Here is a 26,855-nt window from a genome sequence, read left to right on the forward strand (position 1 = left end):
ATCTAGTTCTAACACAGATTAGACAGATCAGCCTGGGTACCTGTCTACTAACACAGATTAGGCAGATCAGCCTGGGTACCTGTCTGGTTCTAACACAGATTAGACAGATCAGCCTGGGTACCTGTCTACTAACACAGATTAGACAGATCAGCCTGGGTACCTATCTAGTTCTAACACAGATTAGACAGATCAGCCTGGGTACCTGTCTACTAACACAGATTAGGCAGATCAGCCTGGGTACCTGTCTACTAACACAGATTAGACAGATCAGCCTGGGTACCTGTCTAGTTCTAACACAGATTAGACAGATCAGCCTGGGTACCTGTCTAGTTCTAACACAGATTAGGCAGATCAGCCTGGGTACCTGTCTAGTTCTAACACAGATTAGACAGATCAGCCTGGGTACCTGTCTAGTTCTAACACAGATTAGGCAGATCAGCTTGGGTACCTGTCTAGTTCTAACACAGATTAGACAGATCAGCCTGGGTACCTGTCTACTAACACAGATTAGACAGATCAGCCTGGGTACCTGTCTAGTTCTAACACAGATTAGGCAGATCAGTCTGGGTACCTGTCTAGTTCTAACACAGATTAGGCAGATCAGCCTGGGTACCTGTCTAGTTCTAACACAGATTAGACAGATCAGCCTGGGTACCTGTCTAGTTCTGTCACAGATTAGACAGATCAGCCTGGGTACCTGTCTAGTTCTAACACAGATTAGACAGATCAGCCTGGGTACCTGTCTAGTTCTAACACAGATTAGACAGATCAGCCTGGGTACCTGTCTAGTTCTAACACAGATTAGAAAAATCAGCCTGGGTACCTGTCTACTAACACAGATTAGGCAGATCAGCCTGGGTACCTGTCTGGTTCTAACACAGATTAGACAGATCAGCCTGGGTACCTGTCTACTAACACAGATTAGACAGATCAGCCTGGGTACCTATCTAGTTCTAACACAGATTAGACAGATCAGCCTGGGTACCTGTCTACTAACACAGATTAGGCAGATCAGCCTGGGTACCTGTCTACTAACACAGATTAGACAGATCAGCCTGGGTACCTGTCTAGTTCTAACACAGATTAGACAGATCAGCCTGGGTATCTGTCTAGTTCTAACACAGATTAGGCAGATCAGCCTGGGTACCTGTCTAGTTCTAACACAGATTAGACAGATCAGCCTGGGTACCTGTCTAGTTCTAACACAGATTAGGCAGATCAGCCTGGGTACCTGTCTATTTCTAACACAGATTAGACAGATCAGCCTGGGTACCTGTCTACTAACACAGATTAGACAGATCAGCCTGGGTACCTGTCTAGTTCTAACACAGATTAGGCAGATCAGTCTGGGTACCTGTCTAGTTCTAACACAGATTAGGCAGATCAGCCTGGGTACCTGTCTAGTTCTAACACAGATTAGACAGATCAGCCTGGGTACCTGTCTAGTTCTAACACAGATTAGACAGATCAGCCTGGGTACCTGTCTAGTTCTAACACAGATTAGACAGATCAGCCTGGGTACCTGTCTAGTTCTAACACAGATTAGACAGATCAGCCTGGGTACCTGTCTAGTTCTAACACAGATTAGACAGATCAGCCTGGGTACCTGTCTACTAACACAGATTAGACAAATCAGCCTGGGTACCTGTCTACTAACACAGATTAGGCAGATCAGCCTGGGTACCTGTCTGATTCTAACACAGATTAGACAGATCAGCCTGGGTACCTGTCTACTAACACAGATTAGACAGATCAGCCTGGGTACCTGTCTGGTTCTAACACAGATTAGACAGATCAGCCTGGGTACCTGTCTACTAACACAGATTAGACAGATCAGCCTGGGTACCTGTCTACTAACACAGATTAGACAAATCAGCCTGGGTACCTGTCTACTAACACAGATTAGACAGATCAGCCTGGGTACCTATCTAGTTCTAACACAGATTAGACAGATCAGCCTGGGTACCTGTCTACTAACACAGATTAGGCAGATCAGCCTGGGTACCTGTCTGGTTCTAACACAGATTAGACAGATCAGCCTGGGTACCTGTCTACTAACACAGATTAGACAGATCAGCCTGGGTACCTATCTAGTTCTAACACAGATTAGACAGATCAGCCTGGGTACCTGTCTACTAACACAGATTAGGCAGATCAGCCTGGGTACCTGTCTACTAACACAGATTAGACAGATCAGCCTGGGTACCTGTCTAGTTCTAACACAGATTAGACAGATCAGCCTGGGTACCTGTCTAGTTCTAACACAGATTAGGCAGATCAGCCTGGGTACCTGTCTAGTTCTAACACAGATTAGACAGATCAGCCTGGGTACCTGTCTACTAACACAGATTAGACAGATCAGCCTGGGTACCTGTCTACTAACACAGATTAGACAAATCAGCCTGGGTACCTGTCTACTAACACAGATTAGGCAGATCAGCCTGGGTACCTGTCTGATTCTAACACAGATTAGACAGATCAGCCTGGGTACCTGTCTACTAACACAGATTAGACAGATCAGCCTGGGTACCTGTCTGGTTCTAACACAGATTAGACAGATCAGCCTGGGTACCTGTCTACTAACACAGATTAGACAGATCAGCCTGGGTACCTGTCTACTAACACAGATTAGACAAATCAGCCTGGGTACCTGTCTACTAACACAGATTAGACAGATCAGCCTGGGTACCTATCTAGTTCTAACACAGATTAGACAGATCAGCCTGGGTACCTGTCTACTAACACAGATTAGGCAGATCAGCCTGGGTACCTGTCTGGTTCTAACACAGATTAGACAGATCAGCCTGGGTACCTGTCTACTAACACAGATTAGACAGATCAGCCTGGGTACCTATCTAGTTCTAACACAGATTAGACAGATCAGCCTGGGTACCTGTCTACTAACACAGATTAGGCAGATCAGCCTGGGTACCTGTCTACTAACACAGATTAGACAGATCAGCCTGGGTACCTGTCTAGTTCTAACACAGATTAGACAGATCAGCCTGGGTACCTGTCTAGTTCTAACACAGATTAGGCAGATCAGCCTGGGTACCTGTCTAGTTCTAACACAGATTAGACAGATCAGCCTGGGTACCTGTCTAGTTCTAACACAGATTAGGCAGATCAGCCTGGGTACCTGTCTAGTTCTAACACAGATTAGACAGATCAGCCTGGGTACCTGTCTAGTTCTAACACAGATTAGACAGATCAGCCTGGGTACCTGTCTACTAACACAGATTAGACAGATCAGCCTGGGTACCTGTCTAGTTCTAACACAGATTAGGCAGATCAGTCTGGGTACCTGTCTAGTTCTAACACAGATTAGGCAGATCAGCCTGGGTACCTGTCTAGTTCTGTCACAGATTAGACAGATCAGCCTGGGTACCTGTCTAGTTCTAACACAGATTAGACAGATCAGCCTGGGTACCTGTCTAGTTCTAACACAGATTAGACAGATCAGCTTGGGTACCTGTCTAGTTCTAACACAGATTAGAAAAATCAGCCTGGGTACCTGTCTACTAACACAGATTAGGCAGATCAGCCTGGGTACCTGTCTGGTTCTAACACAGATTAGACAGATCTGCCTGGGTACCTGTCTACTAACACAGATTAGACAGATCATCCTGGGTACCTATCTAGTTCTAACACAGATTAGACAGATCAGCCTGGGTACCTGTCTACTAACACAGATTAGGCAGATCAGCCTGGGTACCTGTCTACTAACACAGATTAGACAGATCAGCCTGGGTACCTGTCTAGTTCTAACACAGATTAGACAGATCAGCCTGGGTATCTGTCTAGTTCTAACACAGATTAGGCAGATCAGCCTGGGTACCTGTCTAGTTCTAACACAGATTAGACAGATCAGCCTGGGTACCTGTCTAGTTCTAACACCGATTAGACAGATCAGCCTGGGTACCTGTCTACTAACACAGATTAGGCAGATCAGCCTGGGTACCTGTCTAGTTCTAACACAGATTAGACAGATCAGCCTGGGTACCTGTCTACTAACACAGATTAGACAGATCAGCCTGGGTACCTATCTAGTTCTAACACAGATTAGACAGATCAGCCTGGGTACCTGTCTACTAACACAGATTAGGCAGATCAGCCTGGGTACCTGTCTGGTTCTAACACAGATTAGACAGATCAGCCTGGGTACCTGTCTACTAACACAGATTAGACAGATCAGCCTGGGTACCTATCTAGTTCTAACACAGATTAGACAGATCAGCCTGGGTACCTGTCTACTAACACAGATTAGGCAGATCAGCCTGGGTACCTGTCTACTAACACAGATTAGACAGATCAGCCTGGGTACCTGTCTAGTTCTAACACAGATTAGACAGATCAGCCTGGGTACCTGTCTAGTTCTAACACAGATTAGGCAGATCAGCCTGGGTACCTGTCTAGTTCTAACACAGATTAGACAGATCAGCCTGGGTACCTGTCTAGTTCTAACACAGATTAGGCAGATCAGCCTGGGTACCTGTCTAGTTCTAACACAGATTAGACAGATCAGCCTGGGTACCTGTCTACTAACACAGATTAGACAGATCAGCCTGGGTACCTGTCTAGTTCTAACACAGATTAGGCAGATCAGTCTGGGTACCTGTCTAGTTCTAACACAGATTAGGCAGATCAGCCTGGGTACCTGTCTAGTTCTAACACAGATTAGACAGATCAGCCTGGGTACCTGTCTAGTTCTGTCACAGATTAGACAGATCAGCCTGGGTACCTGTCTAGTTCTAACACAGATTAGACAGATCAGCCTGGGTACCTGTCTAGTTCTAACACAGATTAGACAGATCAGCCTGGGTACCTGTCTAGTTCTAACACAGATTAGAAAAATCAGCCTGGGTACCTGTCTACTAACACAGATTAGGCAGATCAGCCTGGGTACCTGTCTGGTTCTAACACAGATTAGACAGATCAGCCTGGGTACCTGTCTACTAACACAGATTAGACAGATCAGCCTGGGTACCTATCTAGTTCTAACACAGATTAGACAGATCAGCCTGGGTACCTGTCTACTAACACAGATTAGGCAGATCAGCCTGGGTACCTGTCTACTAACACAGATTAGACAGATCAGCCTGGGTACCTGTCTAGTTCTAACACAGATTAGACAGATCAGCCTGGGTATCTGTCTAGTTCTAACACAGATTAGGCAGATCAGCCTGGGTACCTGTCTAGTTCTAACACAGATTAGACAGATCAGCCTGGGTACCTGTCTAGTTCTAACACAGATTAGGCAGATCAGCCTGGGTACCTGTCTATTTCTAACACAGATTAGACAGATCAGCCTGGGTACCTGTCTACTAACACAGATTAGACAGATCAGCCTGGGTACCTGTCTAGTTCTAACACAGATTAGGCAGATCAGTCTGGGTACCTGTCTAGTTCTAACACAGATTAGGCAGATCAGCCTGGGTACCTGTCTAGTTCTAACACAGATTAGACAGATCAGCCTGGGTACCTGTCTAGTTCTAACACAGATTAGACAGATCAGCCTGGGTACCTGTCTAGTTCTAACACAGATTAGACAGATCAGCCTGGGTACCTGTCTAGTTCTAACACAGATTAGACAGATCAGCCTGGGTACCTGTCTAGTTCTAACACAGATTAGGCAGATCAGCCTGGGTACCTGTCTAGTTCTAACACAGATTAGACAGATCAGCCTGGGTACCTGTCTAGTTCTAACACAGATTAGACAGATCAGCCTGGGTATCTGTCTAGTTCTAACACCGATTAGACAGATCAGCCTGGGTACCTGTCTAGTTTTAACACAGATTAGACAGATCAGCCTGGGTACCTGTCTAGTTCTAACACCGATTAGACAGATCAGCCTGGGTACCTGTCTACTAACACAGATTAGGCAGATCAGCCTGGGTACCTGTCTAGTTCTAACACAGATTAGACAGATCAGCCTGGGTACCTGTCTACTAACACAGATTAGACAGATCAGCCTGGGTACCTGTCTAGTTCTAACACAGATTAGACAAATCAGCCTGGGTACCTGTCTACTAACACAGATTAGACAGATCAGCCTGGGTACCTATCTAGTTCTAACACAGATTAGACAGATCAGCCTGGGTACCTGTCTACTAACACAGATTAGGCAGATCAGCCTGGGTACCTGTCTGGTTCTAACACAGATTAGACAGATCAGCCTGGGTACCTGTCTACTAACACAGATTAGACAGATCAGCCTGGGTACCTATCTAGTTCTAACACAGATTAGACAGATCAGCCTGGGTACCTGTCTACTAACACAGATTAGGCAGATCAGCCTGGGTACCTGTCTGATTCTAACACAGATTAGACAGATCAGCCTGGGTACCTGTCTACTAACACAGATTAGACAGATCAGCCTGGGTACCTGTCTAGTTCTAACACAGATTAGGCAGATCAGCCTGGGTACCTGTCTAGTTCTAACACAGATTAGACAGATCAGCCTGGGTACCTGTCTAGTTCTAACACAGATTAGGCAGATCAGCCTGGGTACCTGTCTAGTTCTAACACAGATTAGACAGATCAGCCTGGGTACCTGTCTACTAACACAGATTAGACAGATCAGCCTGGGTACCTGTCTAGTTCTAACACAGATTAGGCAGATCAGTCTGGGTACCTGTCTAGTTCTAACACAGATTAGGCAGATCAGCCTGGGTACCTGTCTAGTTCTAACACAGATTAGACAGATCAGCCTGGGTACCTGTCTAGTTCTGTCACAGATTAGACAGATCAGCCTGGTTACCTGTCTAGTTCTAACACAGATTAGACAGATCAGCCTGGGTACCTGTCTAGTTCTAACACAGATTAGACAGATCAGCCTGGGTACCTGTCTAGTTCTAACACAGATTAGACAGATCAGCCTGGGTACCTGTCTAGTTCTAACACAGATTAGACAGATCAGCCTGGGTACCTGTCTAGTTCTAACACAGATTAGACAGATCAGCCTGGGTACCTGTCTAGTTCTAACACAGATTAGACAGATCAGCCTTGGGTACCTGTCTAGTTCTAACACCGATTAGACAGATCAGCCTGGGTACCTGTCTAGTTCTAACACAGATTAGGCAGATCAGCCTGGGTACCTGTCTAGTTCTAACACAGATTAGACAGATCAGCCTGGGTACCTGTCTAGTTCTAACACAGATTAGACAGATCAGCCTGGGTACCTGTCTAGTTCTAACACAGATTAGACAGATCAGCCTGGGTACCTGTCTACTAACACAGATTAGACAGATCAGCCTGGGTACCTGTCTACTAACACAGATTAGACAGATCAGCCTGGGTACCTGTCTTGTTCTAACATTAGGCAACACTGCTGTAGAGAATAGCTATAGCTTTTGATACAGTACAGAGCAAAACGCAGAGCACTAGACCTTGCTACCTAGCCTGGTCCCAGACCTGTTTGTGTTGTTGGCAAGACGGCACAAACAGATCTGGGATCAAGCTATTCGCTAGCTACATTAGTCCTACTAGTTACATTTAGCCATGGTGCCTCATTCTACTGATGAATGCCTTGGTACCGGTCTTGGCCTTGGTACCGGTCTTGGTACCGGTCTTGGCCTTGGTACCGGTCTTGGCCTTGGTACTGGTCTTGGCCTTGGTACCGGTCTGGGCCTTGGTACTGGTCTGGGCCTTGGTACCCTTGTCTGATGTCCATGTTCCTTGGACCAGACTAAGGCATGTTGGCCTCTCTGGTCTGATGTCCATGTTGACCTCTCTGGTCTGATGTCCATGTTGACCTCTCTGGTCTGATGTCCATGTTGACCTCTCTGGTCTGATGTCCATGTTGACCTCTCTGGTCTGATGTCCATGTTGACCTCTCTGGTCTGATGTCCATGTTGACCTCTCTGGTCTGATGTCCATGTTGACCTCTCTTGTCTGATGTCCATGTTCCTTTACCAGGTGGCAGCTGGTAAGCTGGATGACCATTTTCCTCTGGTGGTGTGGCAGACCGGGTCAGGAACTCAGTCCAACATGAACGTCAACGAGGTGATCAGCAACAGGGCCATCGAGATCCTCGGAGGGAAGCTGGGGAGCAAGGACCCTGTTCACCCCAACGACCACGTCAACAAAAGCCAGGTAGGCTAACCATTCAGAAACGCTTTCTCATTTCATACTAAATGTTGAAGAAGGAAATAAACAGTTTTTCACCCAGATAGAAGTAGCTAGTTTTATTTGGACCCTCAGAAGGGTAACAGACTGTAGCGTTTGCCCTCAGGAGAGTAACAGACTGTAGCGTTTGCCCTCAGGAGGGTAACAGACTGTAGCGTTTGCCCTCAGGAGGGTAACAGACTGTAGCGTTTGCCCTCAGGAGGGTAACAGACTGTAGCGTTTGCCCTCAGGAGGGTAACAGACTGTAGCGTTTGCCCTCAGGAGGGTAACAGACTGTAGCGTTTGCCTTCAGGAGGGTAACAGACTGTAGCGTTTGCCCTCAGGAGGGTAACAGACTGTAGCGTTTGCCCTCAGGAGGGTAACAGACTGTAGCGTTTGCCCTCAGGAGGGTAACAGACTGTAGCGTTTGCCCTCAGGAGGGTAACAGACTGTAGCGTTTGCCCTCAGGAGGGTAACAGACTGTAGCGTTTGCCTTCAGGAGGGTAACAGACTGTAGCGTTTGCCCTCAGGAGGGTAACAGACTGTAGCGTTTGCCCTCAGGAGGGTAACAGACTGTAGCGTTTGCCCTCAGGAGGGTAACAGACTGTAGCGTTTGCCCTCAGGAGGGTAACAGACTGTAGCGTTTGCCCTCAGGAGGGTAACAGACTGTAGCGTTTGCCCTCAGGAGGGTAACAGACTGTAGCGTTTGCCCTCAGGAGGGTAACAGACTGTAGCGTTTGCCCTCAGGAGGGTAACAGACTGTAGCGTTTGCCCTCAGGAGGGTAACAGACTGTAGCGTTTGCCCTCAGGAGGGTAACAGACTGTAGCGTTTGCCCTCAGGAGGGTAACAGACTGTAGCGTTTGCCCTCAGGAGGGTAACAGACTGTAGCGTTTGCCCTCAGGAGGGTAACAGACTGTAGCGTTTGCCCTCAGTAGGGTATTTGTATTTATAGGTATCTGATAAGCTCAGGTAAAGAGTTTTTAAATATCTATTAATCTGTATTTAATGTAAATAGTTGGGTCTTTCAGAGTATTTGAATGGACCTGTAGTTGACCTCTTGTCTGCTCTTGCAGAGCTCCAACGATACGTTCCCCACAGCCATGCACATCGCAGCAGCCAAAGAGGTCCACGAGGTTCTGCTGCCCGGTCTACAACACCTCCACGACGCCCTGCACGCCAAGGCTGTGGAGTTTAAAGACATCATCAAGATCGGACGCACACACACACAGGACGCTGTGCCGTTGTCTCTGGGACAGGTACAGTACACACACACACAGGACGTTGTGCCGTTTTCTCTAGGACAGGTACAGTACGCTGTGCTGTTGTCTCTGGGACAGGTACAGGACGCTGTGCCGTTGTCTCTGGGACAGGTACAGGACGCTGTGCCGTTGTCTCTGGGACAGGTACAGGACGCTGTGCTCTTGTCTCTGGGACAGGTACAGGACGCTGTGCTCTTGTCTCTGGGACAGGTACAGGACGCTGTGCTCTTGTCTCTGGGACAGGTACAGGACGCTGTGCCGTTGTCTCTGGGACAGGTACAGGACGCTGTGCCGTTGTCTCTGGGACAGGTACAGGACGCTGTGCCGTTGTCTCTGGGACAGGTACAGGACGCTGTGCTCTTGTCTCTGGGACAGGTACAGGATGCTGTGCCGTTGTCTCTGGGACAGGAGCAGGACGCTGTGCCGTTGTCTCTGGGACAGGTACAGGACGCTGTGCTGTTGTCTCTGGGACAGGTACAGGATGCTGTGCCGTTGTCTCTGGGACAGGAGCAGGACGCTGTGCTGTTGTCTCTGGGACAGGTACAGGACGCTGTGCCGTTGTCTCTGGGACAGGAGCAGGACGCTGTGCCGTTGTCTCTGGGACAGGTACAGGACGCTGTGCTCTTGTCTCTGGGACAGGTACAGGATGCTGTGCCGTTGTCTCTGGGACAGGAGCAGGACGCTGTGCCGTTGTCTCTGGGACAGGTACAGGACGCTGTGCTCTTGTCTCTGGGACAGGTACAGGATGCTGTGCCGTTGTCTCTGGGACAGGAGCAGGACGCTGTGCCGTTGTCTCTGGGACAGGAGCAGGACGCTGTGCCGTTGTCTCTGGGACAGGAGCAGGACGCTGTGCTGTTGTCTCTGGGACAGGGACAGGACGCTGTGCCGTTGTCTCTGGGACAGGGGCAGGACATAGACACACACCTCATAACGTGTTCATGTTGTAGGATGCTGTTTAAAGCTCCGTGCTGTTGTCTCGGGGGATTACTGAAGACAGCGTCTCTAATGATCATGATCACGTTGCTAATTGATTCATTCAGCTGTGGCCAGTGTCATGTCGTGATAATCTTTGTGCCTGTCTCTGTGATATGTTGTTGTCACGATACCAGTTTTAGAATCACGATACTCGACACCGTAAATGATAACATGGCAGAGAAAGAAGCGTTTCGCTCTCAGTCCCACTGTATTTAGTTTTACTGAACAAATGGCCACTGGATTGATGTAAATAATCATGATGTCATTCTGCCAGGTAGGCATGGGCTACTTTGTAGTAAACTTTTAATTGAGAAGGTTTTTGGGAAAGCCTTTCCAGCTACCAGCAGATGTTTGTCATTAGCATTATCGCCTCATTAGCCTTTCCAGATACCAGCAGACGGTTGTCATTAGCATTATCGCCTCATTAGCCTTTCCAGCTACCAGCAGACGGTTGTCATTAATTAGCATTATCGCCTCATTAGCCTTTCCAGATACCAGCAGACGGTTGTCATTAGCATTATCGCCTCATTAGCCTTTCCAGATACCAGCAGACGATTGTCATTAGCATTATCGCCTCATTAGCCTTTCCAGATACCAGCAGACGGTTGTCATTAGCATTATCGCCTCATTAGCCTTTCCAGATACCAGCAGACGGTTGTCATTAGCATTATCGCCTCATTAGCCTTTCCAGATACCAGCAGACGGTTGTCATTAGCATTATCGCCTCATTAGCCTTTCCAGCTACCAGCAGACGGTTGTCATTAATTAGCATTATCGTCTCATTAGCCTTTCCAGATACCAGCAGACGGTTGTCATTAGCATTATTGCCTCATTAGCCTTTCCAGCTACCAGCAGACGGTTGACATTCGCACACAGACGGGCATTCCCTTGCCGTTGTCTCATGAGGAAGTTGCAGGGAATATGAATAACTGTTGATGGTTTATGATAAACATGGACAAATGTAATTAATTTCAAAGCATTTACTTTTTTTTCCAAACGTGACACTTTTTTGATAGAAGAAACGAAAGTTCCAAACATTTTGTACCGACCCGTTTTTCGTGTTGTATTGGAAAAGTGCAGATGTCTCGGTGTGCTGTACGTGCAACACTAGTGTGGTAACATACTAGTCTGCTAGATGTCAAACTGTCCTAATGAGCCATTTAAAATGTATTTCTACCAGTCGACCAACTGTCCTAATGAGCCATTTAAAATGTATTTCTACCAGTCGACCAACTGTCCCAATGAGCCATTTAAAATGTATTTCTACCAGTCGACTGTCCTAATGAGCCATTTAAAATGTATTTCTACCAGTCGACCAACTGTCCTAATGAGCCATTTAAAATGTATTTCTACCAGTCGACCAACTGTCCTAATGAGCCATTTAAAATGTATTTCTACCAGTCGACCAACTGTCCTAATGAGCCATTTAAAATGTATTTCTACCAGTCGACCAACTGTCCTAATGAGCCATTTAAAATGTATTTCTACCAGTCGACCAACTGTCCTAATGAGCCATTTAAAATGTATTTCTACCAGTCGACCTACTGTCCTAATGAGCCATTTAAAATGTATTTCTACCAGTCGACCAACTGTCCTAATGAGCCATTTAAAATGTATTTCTACCAGTCGACCAACTGTCCTAATGAGCCATTTAAAATGTATTTCTACCAGTCGACCAACTGTCCCAATGAGCCATTTAAAATGTATTTCTACCAGTCGACCAACTGTCCTAATGAGCCATTTAAAATGTATTTCTACCAGTCGACCAACTGTCCTAATGAGCCATTTAAAATGTATTTCTACCAGTCGACCAACTGTCCTAATGAGCCATTTAAAATGTATTTCTACCAGTCGACCAACTGTCCTAATGAGCCATTTAAAATGTATTTCTACCAGTCGACCAACTGTCCTAATGAGCCATTTAAAATGTATTTCTACCAGTCGACCAACTGTCCTAATGAGCCATTTAAAATGTATTTCTACCAGCCGACCAACTGTCCTAATGAGCCATTTAAAATGTATTTCTACCAGTCGACTGTCCTAATGAGCCATTTAAAATGTATTTCTACCAGTCGACCAACTGTCCTAATGAGCCATTTAAAATGTATTTCTACCAGTCGACCAACTGTCCTAATGAGCCATTTAAAATGTATTTCTACCAGTCGACCAACTGTCCTAATGAGCCATTTAAAATGTATTTCTACCAGTCGACCAACTGTCCTAATGAGCCATTTAAAATGTATTTCTACCAGTCGACCAACTGTCCTAATGAGCCATTTAAAATGTATTTCTACCAGTCGACCAACTGTCCTAATGAGCCATTTAAAATGTATTTCTACCAGCCGACCAACTGTCCTAATGAGCCATTTAAAATGTATTTCTACCAGTCGACCAACTGTCCTAATGAGCCATTTAAAATGTATTTCTACCAGTCGACCAACTGTCCTAATGAGCCATTTAAAATGTATTTCTACCAGTCGACCAACTGTCCTAATGAGCCATTTAAAATGTATTTCTACCAGTCGACCAACTGTCCTAATGAGCCATTTAAAATGTATTTCTACCAGTCGACCAACTGTCCTAATGAGCCATTTAAAATGTATTTCTACCAGTCGACCAACTGTCCTAATGAGCCATTTAAAATGTATTTCTACCAGTCGACCAACTGTCCTAATGAGCCATTTAAAATGTATTTCTACCAGTCGACCAACTGTCCTGGTTCTCTTGGTTTTACAGGAGTTCGGTGGGTATGTGCAGCAGGTAAAGTACAGTATAGAGCGAGTGAAGACGGCCATGCCCAGAATATATGAGCTGGCAGCAGGAGGTACTGCCGTGGGCACGGGCCTCAACACGCGCATCGGCTTCGCTGAGAAAGTAGCAGCTACTGTCGCCTCTCTCACAGGTACAGGAAGCTATATACATACATACATACATACATACATACACACACACACACACATTTCATAATGGTTATCATGGTCATGTCTGGTCCACGTTTTCTCACTACTGGTGTCCCCCAGGTCTCTGCACTAGGTCCTCTTTAATGTCCCACTTCTTTTGTCCCCCTGGGCTCTGTACTAGGTCCTCTATAATGTCTCACTACTGGTGTCCCCCACAGCTCTGCACTAGGTCCTCTATAATGTCTCACTACTGGTGTCCCCCACAGCTCTGCGCTAGGTCCTCTATAATGTCTCACTACTGGTGTCCCCCAGGGCTCTGCACTAGGTCCTCTCCTGTTTTCTCTTTACACCAAGTCACGTGGTTCTGTCAGAGGGTTTGCATTGTGGTGTTATGGCTACATTTTACCCTCCCAGCTGTTATCATAAGTCAGACATTACATACTCTGTCAACCTTGAATTGTTTCTGTTTTTATCAAAACCTGTCTACATGAAGTCATATCCTGTCTCCAGGTCTGCCTTTCGTGACTGCTCCCAACAAATTTGAGGCTCTGGCGGCCCACGATGCTCTGGTGGAGCTGAGCGGCGCGTTGAACACGGTGGCCGTCAGTATGATGAAGATCGCCAATGATATCCGCTTCCTGGGGTCCGGGCCCCGCTCTGGCCTGGGAGAACTCTGTCTGCCTGAGAACGAGCCTGGTAGCAGCATCATGCCTGGTGAGTTTCCCTAGTCTGGTTTTCACCATTGTTGTCAAGCATAACACGATATAGTTCACTGTCAAATCAAATTCGATTGGTTACATACACGTGTTTAGCAGATGTTAATGCGAGTGTAGCGAAATGCTTGTTACATCAGAGCTACATGACCCCACCTAACTCCCAGCTGTCTGAACAGAGCTACATGACCCCACCTAACTCCCAGCTGTCTGAACAGAGCTACATGACCCCACCTAACTCCCAGCTGTTATAACAGAGCTACATGACCCCACCTAACTCCCAGCTGTCTGAACAGAGCTACATGACCCCACCTAACTCCCAGCTGTCTGAACAGAGCTACATGACCCCACCTAACTCCCAGCTGTCTGAACAGAGCTACATGACCCCACCTAACTCCCAGCTGTCTGAACAGAGCTACATGACCCCACCTAACTCCCAGCTGTCTGAACAGAGCTACATGACCCCACCTAACTCCCAGCTGTCTGAACAGAGCTACATGACCCCACCTAACTCCCAGTTGTTATAACAGAGCTACATGACCCCACCTAACTCCCAGCTGTCTGAACAGAGCTACATGACCCCACCTAACTCCCAGCTGTCTGAACAGAGCAACATGACCCCACCTAACTCCCAGCTGTCTGAACAGAGCTACATGACCCCACCTAACTCCCAGCTGTCAGAAATCATCCACGCCACATCCAGGGTGGGTCTGGTTTCAAGATGTATTTTTGGCCTTTACTTCCCCCTCTTGACCTCTACTTCAGCAGGAGATGTTATAAATACTATCTAGCTACCCGCAACCTGTCTTTATTCAGACTACCTCTCTAGCTACCCACAACCTGTCTTTAGTCAGACAGCCTCTCTAGCTACCCACAACCTGTCTTTATTCAGACTGCCTCTCTAGCTACCCACAACCTGCCTTTATTCAGACTACCTCTCTAGCTACCCACAACCTGTCTTTATCCTACGCTGATGGACTGATTACAGAACAGTTTCTACTAAAGGCCTTGACATGACATGAAGGGATCCTACGCTGATGGACTGATTACAGAACAGTTTCCTCAGAAGGCCTTGACATGACATGAAGGGATCGTGCTGATGGACTGATTACAGAACAGTTTCCTCAGAAGGCCTTGACATGACATGAAGGGATCCTATGCTGATGGACTGATTACAGAACAGTTTCCTCAGAAGGCCTTGACATTTAGGAGAGCCTTGAAAGTGGTGCTGTCCAGTGTTTACCCTCCTCTCAGAAGTGGTGTTGTTGACCTCTGTTCAGCTGTGTTGTTGTAGGATTTCAACAGGTTGTGATTGGAGCTCGTGTAACGTTACAGCCCTACCTTGGTTTAGTTTATTTACACAAGTAGAACAGTTTGTAACAGTAAAAAACAACAACAGTTTGATCGGGGGGGGAAAGAGCTGAACGGGGTCGTCGACTGTGGGGTTTTAACCACTATGGGGTTTAACCATGGGGTTTTAACCACTATGGGGTTTAACCATGGGGTTTTAACCACTATGGGGTTTAACCATGGGGTTTTAACCATGGGGTTTTAACCATGTAACCATGGGGTTTTAACCATGTAACCATGGGGGTTTAACCATGGGGTTTAACCACTATGGGGTTTAACCATGGGGTTTTAACCACTATGGGGTTTAACCATGGGGTTTTAACCACTATGGGGTTTAACCATGGGGTTTTAACCATGGGGTTTTAACCATGTAACCATGGGGTTTTAACCATGTAACCATGGGGGTTTAACCATGGGGTTTAACCATGGGGTTTTAACCACTGTTTTAACCATGGGGTTTTAACCACTATGAGTATTAACCATGGGGTTTTAACCACTGTTTTAACCACTATGAGTATTAACCACTGTTTTAACCACTATGAGTATTAACCATGGGGTTTTAACCATGGGGTTTTAACCATGGGGTTTTAACCATGGGGTTTTAACCATGGGGTTTTAACCACTATGAGTTTTAACCATGGGGTTTTAACCATGGGGTTTTAACCATGGGGTTTTAACCACTATGAGTATTAACCATGGGGTTTTAACCATGGGGTTTTAACCATGGGGTTTTAACCACTATGAGTATTAACCATGGGGTTTTAACCATGGGGTTTTAACCATGGGGTTTTAACCATGGGGTTTTAACCACTATGAGTATTAACCATGGGGTTTTAACCATGGGGTTTTAACCATGTAACCATGGGGTTTTAACCACTATGAGTATTAACCATGGGGTTTTAACCACTGAGTATTAACCATGGGGTTTTAACCATGGGGTTTTAACCATGGGGTTTTAACCACTAAGTTTTAACCATGGGGTTTTAACCACTGAGTATTAACCATGGGGTTTAACCATGGGGTTTTAACCACTATGGGGTTTAACCATGGGGTTTAACCATGGGGTTTTAACCATGGGGTTTTAACCATGGGGTTTTAACCATGTAACCATGGGGTTTTAACCACTATGAGTTTTAACCATGGGGTTTTAACCATGGGGTTTTAACCACTATGAGTATTAACCATGGGGTTTTAACCATGGGGTTTTAACCATGGGGTTTTAACCATGGGGTTTTAACCACTATGAGTATTAACCATGGGGTTTTAACCATGGGGTTTTAACCATGGGGTTTTAACCACTATGAGTATTAACCATGGGGTTTTAACCATGGGGTTTTAACCATGGGGTTTTAACCACTATGGGGTTTAACCATGGGGTTTTAACCATGGGGTTTTAACCATGTAACCATGGGGTTTTAACCACTATGAGTATTAACCATGGGGTTTTAACCACTGAGTATTAACCATGGGGTTTTAACCATGGGGTTTTAACCACTGAGTATTAACCATGGGGTTTAACCATGGGGTTTTAACCACTATGGGGTTTAACCATGGGGTTTAACCATGGGGTTTTAACCATGGGGTTTTAACCATGGGGTTTTAACCATGGGGTTTTAACCATGTAACCATGGGGTTTTAACCACTATGAGTTTTAACCATGGGGTTTTAACCATGGGGTTTTAACCACTATGAGTATTAACCATGGGGTTTTAACCATGGGGTTTTAACCATGGGGTTTTAACCACTATGAGTATTAACCATGGGGTTTTAACCACTATGGGTTTTAACCATGGGGTTTTAACCATGGGGTTTTAAACATGGGGTTTTAACCACTATGAGTATTAACCATGGGGTTTTAACCATGGGGTTTTAACCATGGGGTTTTAACCATGGGGTTTTAACCACTATGAGTATTAACCATGGGGTTTTAACCACTATGAGTATTAACCATGGGGTTTTAACCACTATGAGTATTAACCATGGGGTTTTAACCATGTAACCATGGGGTTTTAACCATGTAACCATGGGGTTTTAACCATGTAACCATGGGGTTTTAACCATGTAACCATGGGGTTTTAACCACTATGAGTTTTAACCATGGGGTTTTAACCACTATGAGTATTAACCATGGGGTTTTAACCACTATGAGTATTAACCATGGGGTTTTAACCATGGGGTTTTAACCACTATGAGTATTAACCATGGGGTTTTAACCACTGTGAGTATTAACCATGGGGTTTTAACCATGGGGTTTTAACCACTATGAGTATTAACCATGGGGTTTTAACCACTATGAGTATTAACCATGGGGTTTTAACCATGGGGTTTTAACCACTATGAGTATTAACCATGGGGTTTTAACCACTGTGAGTATTAACCATGGGGTTTTAACCATGGGGTTTTAACCACTGTGAGTATTAACCATGGGGTTTTAACCATGGGGTTTTAACCACTATGAGTATTAACCATGGGGTTTTAACCACTGAGTATTAACCATGGGGTTTTAACCACTATGAGTATTAACCATGGGGTTTTAACCACTATGAGTATTAACCATGGGGTTTTAACCACTATGAGTATTAACCATGGGGTTTTAACCACTATGAGTATTAACCATGGGGTTTTAACCATGGGGTTTTAACCACTATGAGTATTAACCATGGGGTTTTAACCACTATGAGTATTAACCATGGGGTTTTAACCATGGGGTTTTAACCACTATGAGTATTAACCATGGGGTTTTAACCACTGTGAGTATTAACCATGGGGTTTTAACCATGGGGTTTTAACCATGGGGTTTTAACCATGGGGTTTTAACCACTATGAGTATTAACCATGGGGTTTTAACCACTATGAGTATTAACCATGGGGTTTTAACCATGGGGTTTTAACCACTATGAGTTTTAACCATGGGGTTTTAACCATGGGGTTTTAACCATGGGGTTTTAACTAATATGAGTTTTAACCATGGGGTTTTAACCACTGTGGGTTTTAACCACTATAAGTTTTAACCATGGGGTTTTAACCACTATGAGTATTAACCATGGGGTTTTAACCATGGGGTTTAACCATGGGGTTTAACCATGGGGTTTTAACCACTATGAGTATTAACCATGGGGTTTTAACCATGGGGTTTTAACCACTATGAGTATTAACCATGGGGTTTTAACCATGGGGTTTTAACCATGGGGTTTTAACCACTATGAGTATTAACCATGGGGTTTTAACCATGGGGTTTTAACCATGGGGTTTTAACCACTATGAGTATTAACCATGGGGTTTTAACCATGGGGTTTTAACCATGGGGTTTTAACCATGGGGTTTTAACCACTGTGTTTTAACTAATATGGGTTTTAACCATGGGGTTTTAACCATGGGGTTTTAACCATGGGGTTTTAACTAATATGAGTTTTAACCATGGGGTTTTAACCATGGGGTTTTAACCATGGGGTTTTAACTAATATGAGTTTTAACCATGGGGTTTTAACCACTGTGTTTTAACTAATATGGGTTTTAACCACTATGAGTATTAACCATGGGGTTTTAACCATGGGGTTTTAACTAATATGGGTTTTAACTAATATGAGTATTAACCATGGGGTTTTAACCACTATGAGTATTAACCATGGGGTTTTAACCATGGGGTTTTAACCATGGGGTTTTAACCACTGTGTTTGAACTAATATGGGTTTTAACCATGGGGTTTTAACCATGGGGTTTTAACCATGGGGTTTTAACCACTATGAGTATTAACCATGGGGTTTTAACCATGGGGTTTTAACCACTGTGGGTTTTAACCATGGGGTTTTAACCACTATGAGTATTAACCATGGGGTTTTAACCACTGTGTTTTAACTAATATGGGTTTTAACCATGGGGTTTTAACCATGGGGTTTTAACTAATATGAGTTTTAACCATGGGGTTTTAACCACTGTGTTTTAACTAATATGGGTTTTAACCATGGGGTTTTAACCATGGGGTTTTAACCATGGGGTTTTAACCACTGTGTTTTAACTAATATGGGTTTTAACCATGGGGTTTTAACCATGGGGTTTTAACCATGGGGTTTTAACTAATATGGGTTTTAACCATGGGGTTTTAACCATGGGGTTTTAACTAATATGAGTTTTAACCATGGGGTTTTAACCACTGTGTTTTAACTAATATGGGTTTTAACTAATATGAGTTTTAACCATGGGGTTTTAACCATGGGGTTTTAACCACTAAGTTTTAACCATGGGGTTTTAACCATGGGGTTTTAACCACTATGAGTATTAACCATGGGGTTTTAACCACTATGGGGTTTAACCATGGGGTTTTAACCACTATGAGTATTAACCATGGGGTTTTAACCACTATGAGTTTTAACCACTATGAGTATTAACCATGGGGTTTTAACCATGGGGTTTTAACCACTATGAGTATTAACCATGGGGTTTTAACCACTGTGAGTATTAACCATGGGGTTTTAACCACTGTGAGTATTAACCATGGGGTTTTAACCATGGGGTTTTAACCACTATGAGTTTTAACCATGGGGTTTTAACCACTATGAGTATTAACCATGGGGTTTTAACCATGGGGTTTTAACCATGGGGTTTTAACCACTATGAGTATTAACCATGGGGTTTTAACCATGGGGTTTTAACCACTAAGTTTTAACCATGGGGTTTTAACCATGGGGTTTTAACCACTATGAGTTTTAACCATGGGGTTTTAACCACTATGAGTATTAACCATGGGGTTTTAACCAATATGAGTTTTAACCACTATGAGTATTAACCATGGGGTTTTAACTAATATGAGTTTTAACCTCTGTGAGTATTAACCATGGGGTTTTAACCATGGGGTTTTAACCATGGGGTTTTAACCATGGGGTTTTAACCACTATGAGTTTTAACCATGGGGTTTTAACCATGGGGTTTTAACCATGTAACCATGGGGTTTTAACCACTGTGGGTTTTAACCATGGGGTTTTAACCATGGGGTTTTAACCATGGGGTTTTAACCACTATGAGTATTAACCATGGGGTTTTAACCACTGTGTTTTAACTAATATGGGTTTTAACTAATATGAGTTTTAACCAATGTGTGTTTTAACTAATATGGGTTTGACCCACAGGGTTTTAACTAATATGTGTTTTAACTAATATAGGTTTGACCCACAGGGTTTTAACTAATATGGGTTTGACCCACAGGGTTTTAACTAATATTGGTTTGACCCACAGGGTTTTAACTAACATGGGTTTGACCCACAGGGTTTTAACTAATATGGGTTTGACCCACAGGGTTTTAACTAATATGGGTTTGACCCACAGGGTTTTAACTAATATGTGTTTTAACTAATATGGGTTTGACCCACAGGGTTTTAACTAATATGGGTTTGACCCACTGGGTTTTAACTAATATGGGTTTGACCCACAGGGTTTTAACTAATATGGGTTTGACCCACTGGGTTTTAACTAATATGGGTTTGACCCACTGGGTTTTAACTAATATGTGTTTGACCCATTGGGTTTTAACTAATATGGGTTTGACCTACTGGGTTTTAACTGTGTGTATGTATATCTTCCAGGGAAAGTTAACCCCACCCAGTGTGAGGCCATGACCATGGTAGCAGCCCAGGTTATGGGAAACAACGTGGCTGTGACCATCGGAGGCAGCAACGGACACTTTGAGCTTAACGTCTTCAAGCCAATGATGGTAAGAACTGATATTACCGTGGACTAAGACGATGCTAATAGGCCAGTTTCACCGTGGACTGAGACAATGCTAATAGGCCAGTTTCACCATGGACTGAGACAATGCTAATAGGCCAGTTTCACCGTGGACTGAGACAATGCTAATAGGCCAGTCTCACCGTGGACTGAGGCGATGCTAATAGGCCAGTCTCACCGTGGACTGAGACAATGCTAATAGGCCAGTTTCACAGTGGACTGAGACAATGCAAATAGGCCAGTTTCATCGTGGACTAAGACGATGCTAATAGGCCAGTTTCACCGTGGACTAAGACGATGCTAATAGGCCAGTTTCACCGTGGACTAAGACGATGCTAATAGGCCAGTTTCACCGTGGACTGAGACAATACTTTGTATTTATTATGGATCCCCATTAGTTCCTGCCAAGGCAGCAGCTACTCTTCCTGGGGTTTATTATGGATCCCCATTAGTTCCTGCCATGGCAGCAGCTACTCTTCCTGGGGTTTATTATGGATCCCCATTAGTTCCTGCCAAGGCAGCAGCTACTCTTCCTGGGGTTTATTATGGATCCCCATTAGTTCCTTCCACGGCAGACAGATACTCTTCCTGGGGTTTATTATGGATCCCCATTAGTTCCTGCCAAGGCAGCAGCTACTCTTCCTGGGGTTTATTATGGATCCCCATTAGATCCTGCCAAGGCAGCAGCTACTCTTCCTGGGGTTTATTATGGATCCCCATTAGTTCCTGCCAAGGCAGCAGCTACTCTTCCTGGGGTTTATTATGGATCCCCATTAGTTCCTGCCAAGGCAGCAGCTACTCTTCCTGGGGTTTATTATGGATCCCCATTAGTTCCTGCCAAGGCAGCAGCTACTCTTCCTGGAGTTTATTATGGATCCCCATTAGTTCCTGCCAAGGCAGCAGCTACTCTTCCTGGGGTTTATTATGGATCCCCATTAGTTCCTGCCATGGCAGCAGCTACTCTTCCTGGGGTTTATTATGGATCCCCATTAGTTCCTGCCAAGGCAGCAGCTACTCTTCCTGGGGTTTATTATGGGTCCCCATTAGTTCCTGCCAAGGCAGCAGCTACTCTTCCTGGGGTTTATTATGGATCCCCATTAGTTCCTGCCAAGGCAGCAGCTACTCTTCCTGGGGTTTATTATGGATCCCCATTAATTCCTGCCAAGGCAGCAGCTACTCTTCCTGGGGTTTATTATGGATCCCCATTAATTCCTGCCAAGGCAGCAGCTACTCTTCCTGGGGTTTATTATGGATCCCCATTAGTTCCTGTCAAGGCAGCAGCTACTCTTCCTGGGGTCCGTCATGATTAAGGCAGTTTATACAATTTTAAAAACATTACATTTACGTTCACAGATTTCACAGCACACTGTGCCCTCAGGCCCCTCCTCCACCACTACCACATATCTACAGTACTAAATCCATGTGTACATATAGTGCTTATGTTATCGTGTGTGTGTGTGTGTGTCAGTGCCTATGTGTGTGTGTGTGTGTGTCTCTCCTCCTCCCAGATTAAGTGTTGACCTCAGCCAGGCTGCAGGGGGATGCCTCAGTCATAATGTAACTCCTCCTCTCTCCTCCTCCCAGATTAAGTGTTGACATCAGCTAGAGTGCTGGGGGATGCCTCAGTCATAATGTAACTCCTCTCTCCTCCTCCCAGATTAAGTGTTGACCTCAGCCAGGCTGCTGGGGGATGCCTCAGTCATAATGTAACTCCTCTCTCCTCCTCCCAGATTAAGTGTTGAACTCAGCCAGGCTGCTGGGGGATGCCTCAGTCATAATGTAACTCCTCCTCCTCCTCCCAGATTAAGTGTTGAACTCAGCCAGGCTGCTGGGGGATGCCTCAGTCATAATGTAACTCCTCTTCTCTTCCTCCTCCCAGATTAAGAACGTGTTGAACTCAGCCAGGCTGCTGGGGGATGCCTCAGTCATAATGTAACTCCTCCTCCCAGATTAAGTGTTGAACTCAGCCAGGCTGCTGGGGGATGCCTCAGTCATAATGTAACTCCTCTCTCCTCCTCCCAGATTAAGAACGTGTTGAACTCAGCCAGGCTGCTGGGGGATGCCTCAGTCATAATGTAACTCCTCCTCCCAGATTAAGTGTTGACCTCAGCCAGGCTGCTGGGGGATGCCTCAGTCATAATGTAACTCCTCCTCTCCTCCTCCTCCCAGATTAAGAACGTGTTGAACTCAGCCAGGCTGCTGGGGGATGCCTCAGTCATAATGTAACTCCTCCTCCCAGATTAAGTGTTGACCTCAGCCAGGCTGCTGGGGGATGCCTCAGTCATAATGTAACTCCTCCTCTCTCCTCCTCCCAGATTAAGTGTGACATCAGCTAGAGTGCTGGGGGATGCCTCAGTCATAATGTAACTCCTCCTCTCTCCTCCTCCCAGATTAAGTGTTGAACTCAGCCAGGCTGCTGGGGGATGCCTCAGTCATAATGTAACTCCTCTCTCCTCCTCCCAGATTAAGTGTGACATCAGCTAGAGTGCTGGGGGATGCCTCAGTCATAATGTAACTCCTCTCTCCTCCCAGATTAAGTGTTGAACTCAGCCAGGCTGCTGGGGGATGCCTCAGTCATAATGTAACTCCTCTCTCCTCCCAGATTAAGTGTTGACCTCAGCCAGGCTGCTGGGGGATGCCTCAGTCATAATGTAACTCCTCTCTCCTCCCAGATTAAGTGTTGAACTCAGCCAGGCTGCTGGGGGATGCCTCAGTCATAATGTAACTCCTCCTCCCAGATTAAGAACGTGTTGAACTCAGCCAGGCTGCTGGGGGATGCCTCAGTCATAATGTAACTCCTCCTCTCTCCTCCTCCCAGATTAAGAACGTGTTGAACTCAGCCAGGCTGCTGGGGGATGCCTCAGTCATAATGTAACTCCTCCTCTCCTCCTCCTCCCAGATTAAGTGTGACATCAGCTAGAGTGCTGGGGGATGCCTCAGTCATAATGTAACTCCTCCTCTCTCCTCCTCCCAGATTAAGTGTTGACCTCAGCCAGGCTGCTGGGGGATGCCTCAGTCATAATGTAACTCCTCTCTCCTCCTCCCAGATTAAGTGTTGACCTCAGCCAGGCTGCTGGGGGATGCCTCAGTCATAATGTAACTCCTCTCTCCTCCTCCCAGATTAAGTGTGACATCAGCTAGAGTGCTGGGGGATGCCTCAGTCATAATGTAACTCCTCTCTCCCTCTCCCAGATTAAGTGTTGACCTCAGCCAGGCTGCTGGGGGATGCCTCAGTCATAATGTAACTCCTCCTCTCCTCCTCCTCCCAGATTAAGTGTGACATCAGCTAGAGTGCTGGGGGATGCCTCAGTCATAATGTAACTCCTCTCTCCTCCTCCCAGATTAAGTGTTGAACTCAGCCAGGCTGCTGGGGGATGCCTCAGTCATAATGTAACTCCTCCTCTCCTCCTCCTCCCAGATTAAGTGTTGAACTCAGCCAGGCTGCTGGGGGATGCCTCAGTCATAATGTAACTCCTCTCTCCTCCTCCCAGATTAAGTGTTGACCTCAGCCAGGCTGCTGGGGGATGCCTCAGTCATAATGTAACTCCTCCTCTCTCCTCCTCCCAGATTAAGAACGTGTTGAACTCAGCCAGGCTGCTGGGGGATGCCTCAGTCATAATGTAACTCCTACTCCTCCCAGATTAAGTGTTGACCTCAGCCAGGCTGCTGGGGGATGCCTCAGTCATAATGTAACTCCTCCTCTCTCCTCCTCCCAGATTAAGAACGTGTTGAACTCAGCCAGGCTGCTGGGGGATGCCTCAGTCATAATGTAACTCCTACTCCTCCCAGATTAAGTGTTGACCTCAGCCAGGCTGCTGGGGGATGCCTCAGTCATAATGTAACTCCTCTTCTCTTCCTCCTCCCAGATTAAGAACGTGTTGAACTCAGCCAGGCTGCTGGGGGATGCCTCAGTCATAATGTAACTCCTCCTCCCAGATTAAGTGTTGAACTCAGCCAGGCTGCTGGGGGATGCCTCAGTCATAATGTAACTCCTCTCTCCTCCTCCCAGATTAAGAACGTGTTGAACTCAGCCAGGCTGCTGGGGGATGCCTCAGTCATAATGTAACTCCTCCTCCCAGATTAAGTGTTGACCTCAGCCAGGCTGCTGGGGGATGCCTCAGTCATAATGTAACTCCTCCTCTCCTCCTCCTCCCAGATTAAGAACGTGTTGAACTCAGCCAGGCTGCTGGGGGATGCCTCAGTCATAATGTAACTCCTCCTCCCAGATTAAGTGTTGACCTCAGCCAGGCTGCTGGGGGATGCCTCAGTCATAATGTAACTCCTCCTCTCTCCTCCTCCCAGATTAAGTGTGACATCAGCTAGAGTGCTGGGGGATGCCTCAGTCATAATGTAACTCCTCCTCTCTCCTCCTCCCAGATTAAGTGTTGAACTCAGCCAGGCTGCTGGGGGATGCCTCAGTCATAATGTAACTCCTCTCTCCTCCTCCCAGATTAAGTGTGACATCAGCTAGAGTGCTGGGGGATGCCTCAGTCATAATGTAACTCCTCTCTCCTCCCAGATTAAGTGTTGAACTCAGCCAGGCTGCTGGGGGATGCCTCAGTCATAATGTAACTCCTCTCTCCTCCCAGATTAAGTGTTGACCTCAGCCAGGCTGCTGGGGGATGCCTCAGTCATAATGTAACTCCTCTCTCCTCCCAGATTAAGTGTTGAACTCAGCCAGGCTGCTGGGGGATGCCTCAGTCATAATGTAACTCCTCCTCCCAGATTAAGAACGTGTTGAACTCAGCCAGGCTGCTGGGGGATGCCTCAGTCATAATGTAACTCCTCCTCTCTCCTCCTCCCAGATTAAGAACGTGTTGAACTCAGCCAGGCTGCTGGGGGATGCCTCAGTCATAATGTAACTCCTCCTCTCCTCCTCCTCCCAGATTAAGTGTGACATCAGCTAGAGTGCTGGGGGATGCCTCAGTCATAATGTAACTCCTCCTCTCTCCTCCTCCCAGATTAAGTGTTGACCTCAGCCAGGCTGCTGGGGGATGCCTCAGTCATAATGTAACTCCTCTCTCCTCCTCCCAGATTAAGTGTTGACCTCAGCCAGGCTGCTGGGGGATGCCTCAGTCATAATGTAACTCCTCTCTCCTCCTCCCAGATTAAGTGTGACATCAGCTAGAGTGCTGGGGGATGCCTCAGTCATAATGTAACTCCTCTCTCCCTCTCCCAGATTAAGTGTTGACCTCAGCCAGGCTGCTGGGGGATGCCTCAGTCATAATGTAACTCCTCCTCTCCTCCTCCTCCCAGATTAAGTGTGACATCAGCTAGAGTGCTGGGGGATGCCTCAGTCATAATGTAACTCCTCTCTCCTCCTCCCAGATTAAGTGTTGAACTCAGCCAGGCTGCTGGGGGATGCCTCAGTCATAATGTAACTCCTCCTCTCCTCCTCCTCCCAGATTAAGTGTTGAACTCAGCCAGGCTGCTGGGGGATGCCTCAGTCATAATGTAACTCCTCTCTCCTCCTCCCAGATTAAGTGTTGACCTCAGCCAGGCTGCTGGGGGATGCCTCAGTCATAATGTAACTCCTCCTCTCTCCTCCTCCCAGATTAAGAACGTGTTGAACTCAGCCAGGCTGCTGGGGGATGCCTCAGTCATAATGTAACTCCTACTCCTCCCAGATTAAGTGTTGACCTCAGCCAGGCTGCTGGGGGATGCCTCAGTCATAATGTAACTCCTCCTCTCTCCTCCTCCCAGATTAAGAACGTGTTGAACTCAGCCAGGCTGCTGGGGGATGCCTCAGTCATAATGTAACTCCTACTCCTCCCAGATTAAGTGTTGACCTCAGCCAGGCTGCTGGGGGATGCCTCAGTCATAATGTAACTCC

General features: G+C 46.1%; 1 protein-coding gene across 3 annotated transcripts in view; it reads left to right on the forward strand.

The window, feature by feature from the left end:
• LOC110515857 (fumarate hydratase, mitochondrial) overlaps window positions 1-26,855 on the forward strand; it is a 42,031-nt gene that overhangs the window by 9,134 nt on the left and 6,042 nt on the right. For 2 of the 3 annotated variants that reach the window (XM_036972049.1, XM_036972051.1), the window contains 5 exons: window positions 7,918-8,094; window positions 9,181-9,363; window positions 13,078-13,243; window positions 13,752-13,955; window positions 20,881-21,008. In XM_036972049.1, coding sequence (XP_036827944.1) covers window positions 7,918-8,094; window positions 9,181-9,363; window positions 13,078-13,243; window positions 13,752-13,955; window positions 20,881-21,008 — 858 coding nt within the window. Of the gene's footprint in view, window positions 1-7,917; window positions 8,095-9,180; window positions 9,364-13,077; window positions 13,244-13,751; window positions 13,956-20,880; window positions 21,009-22,901; window positions 22,974-26,855 lie in introns of those variants that run through there. The other variant, XM_036972050.1, reaches the window with a different exon arrangement.

This window comes from Oncorhynchus mykiss, unplaced genomic scaffold (assembly GCF_013265735.2).
Source record: "Oncorhynchus mykiss isolate Arlee unplaced genomic scaffold, USDA_OmykA_1.1 un_scaffold_119, whole genome shotgun sequence".
Classification (NCBI taxonomy): domain Eukaryota; kingdom Metazoa; phylum Chordata; class Actinopteri; order Salmoniformes; family Salmonidae; genus Oncorhynchus; species Oncorhynchus mykiss.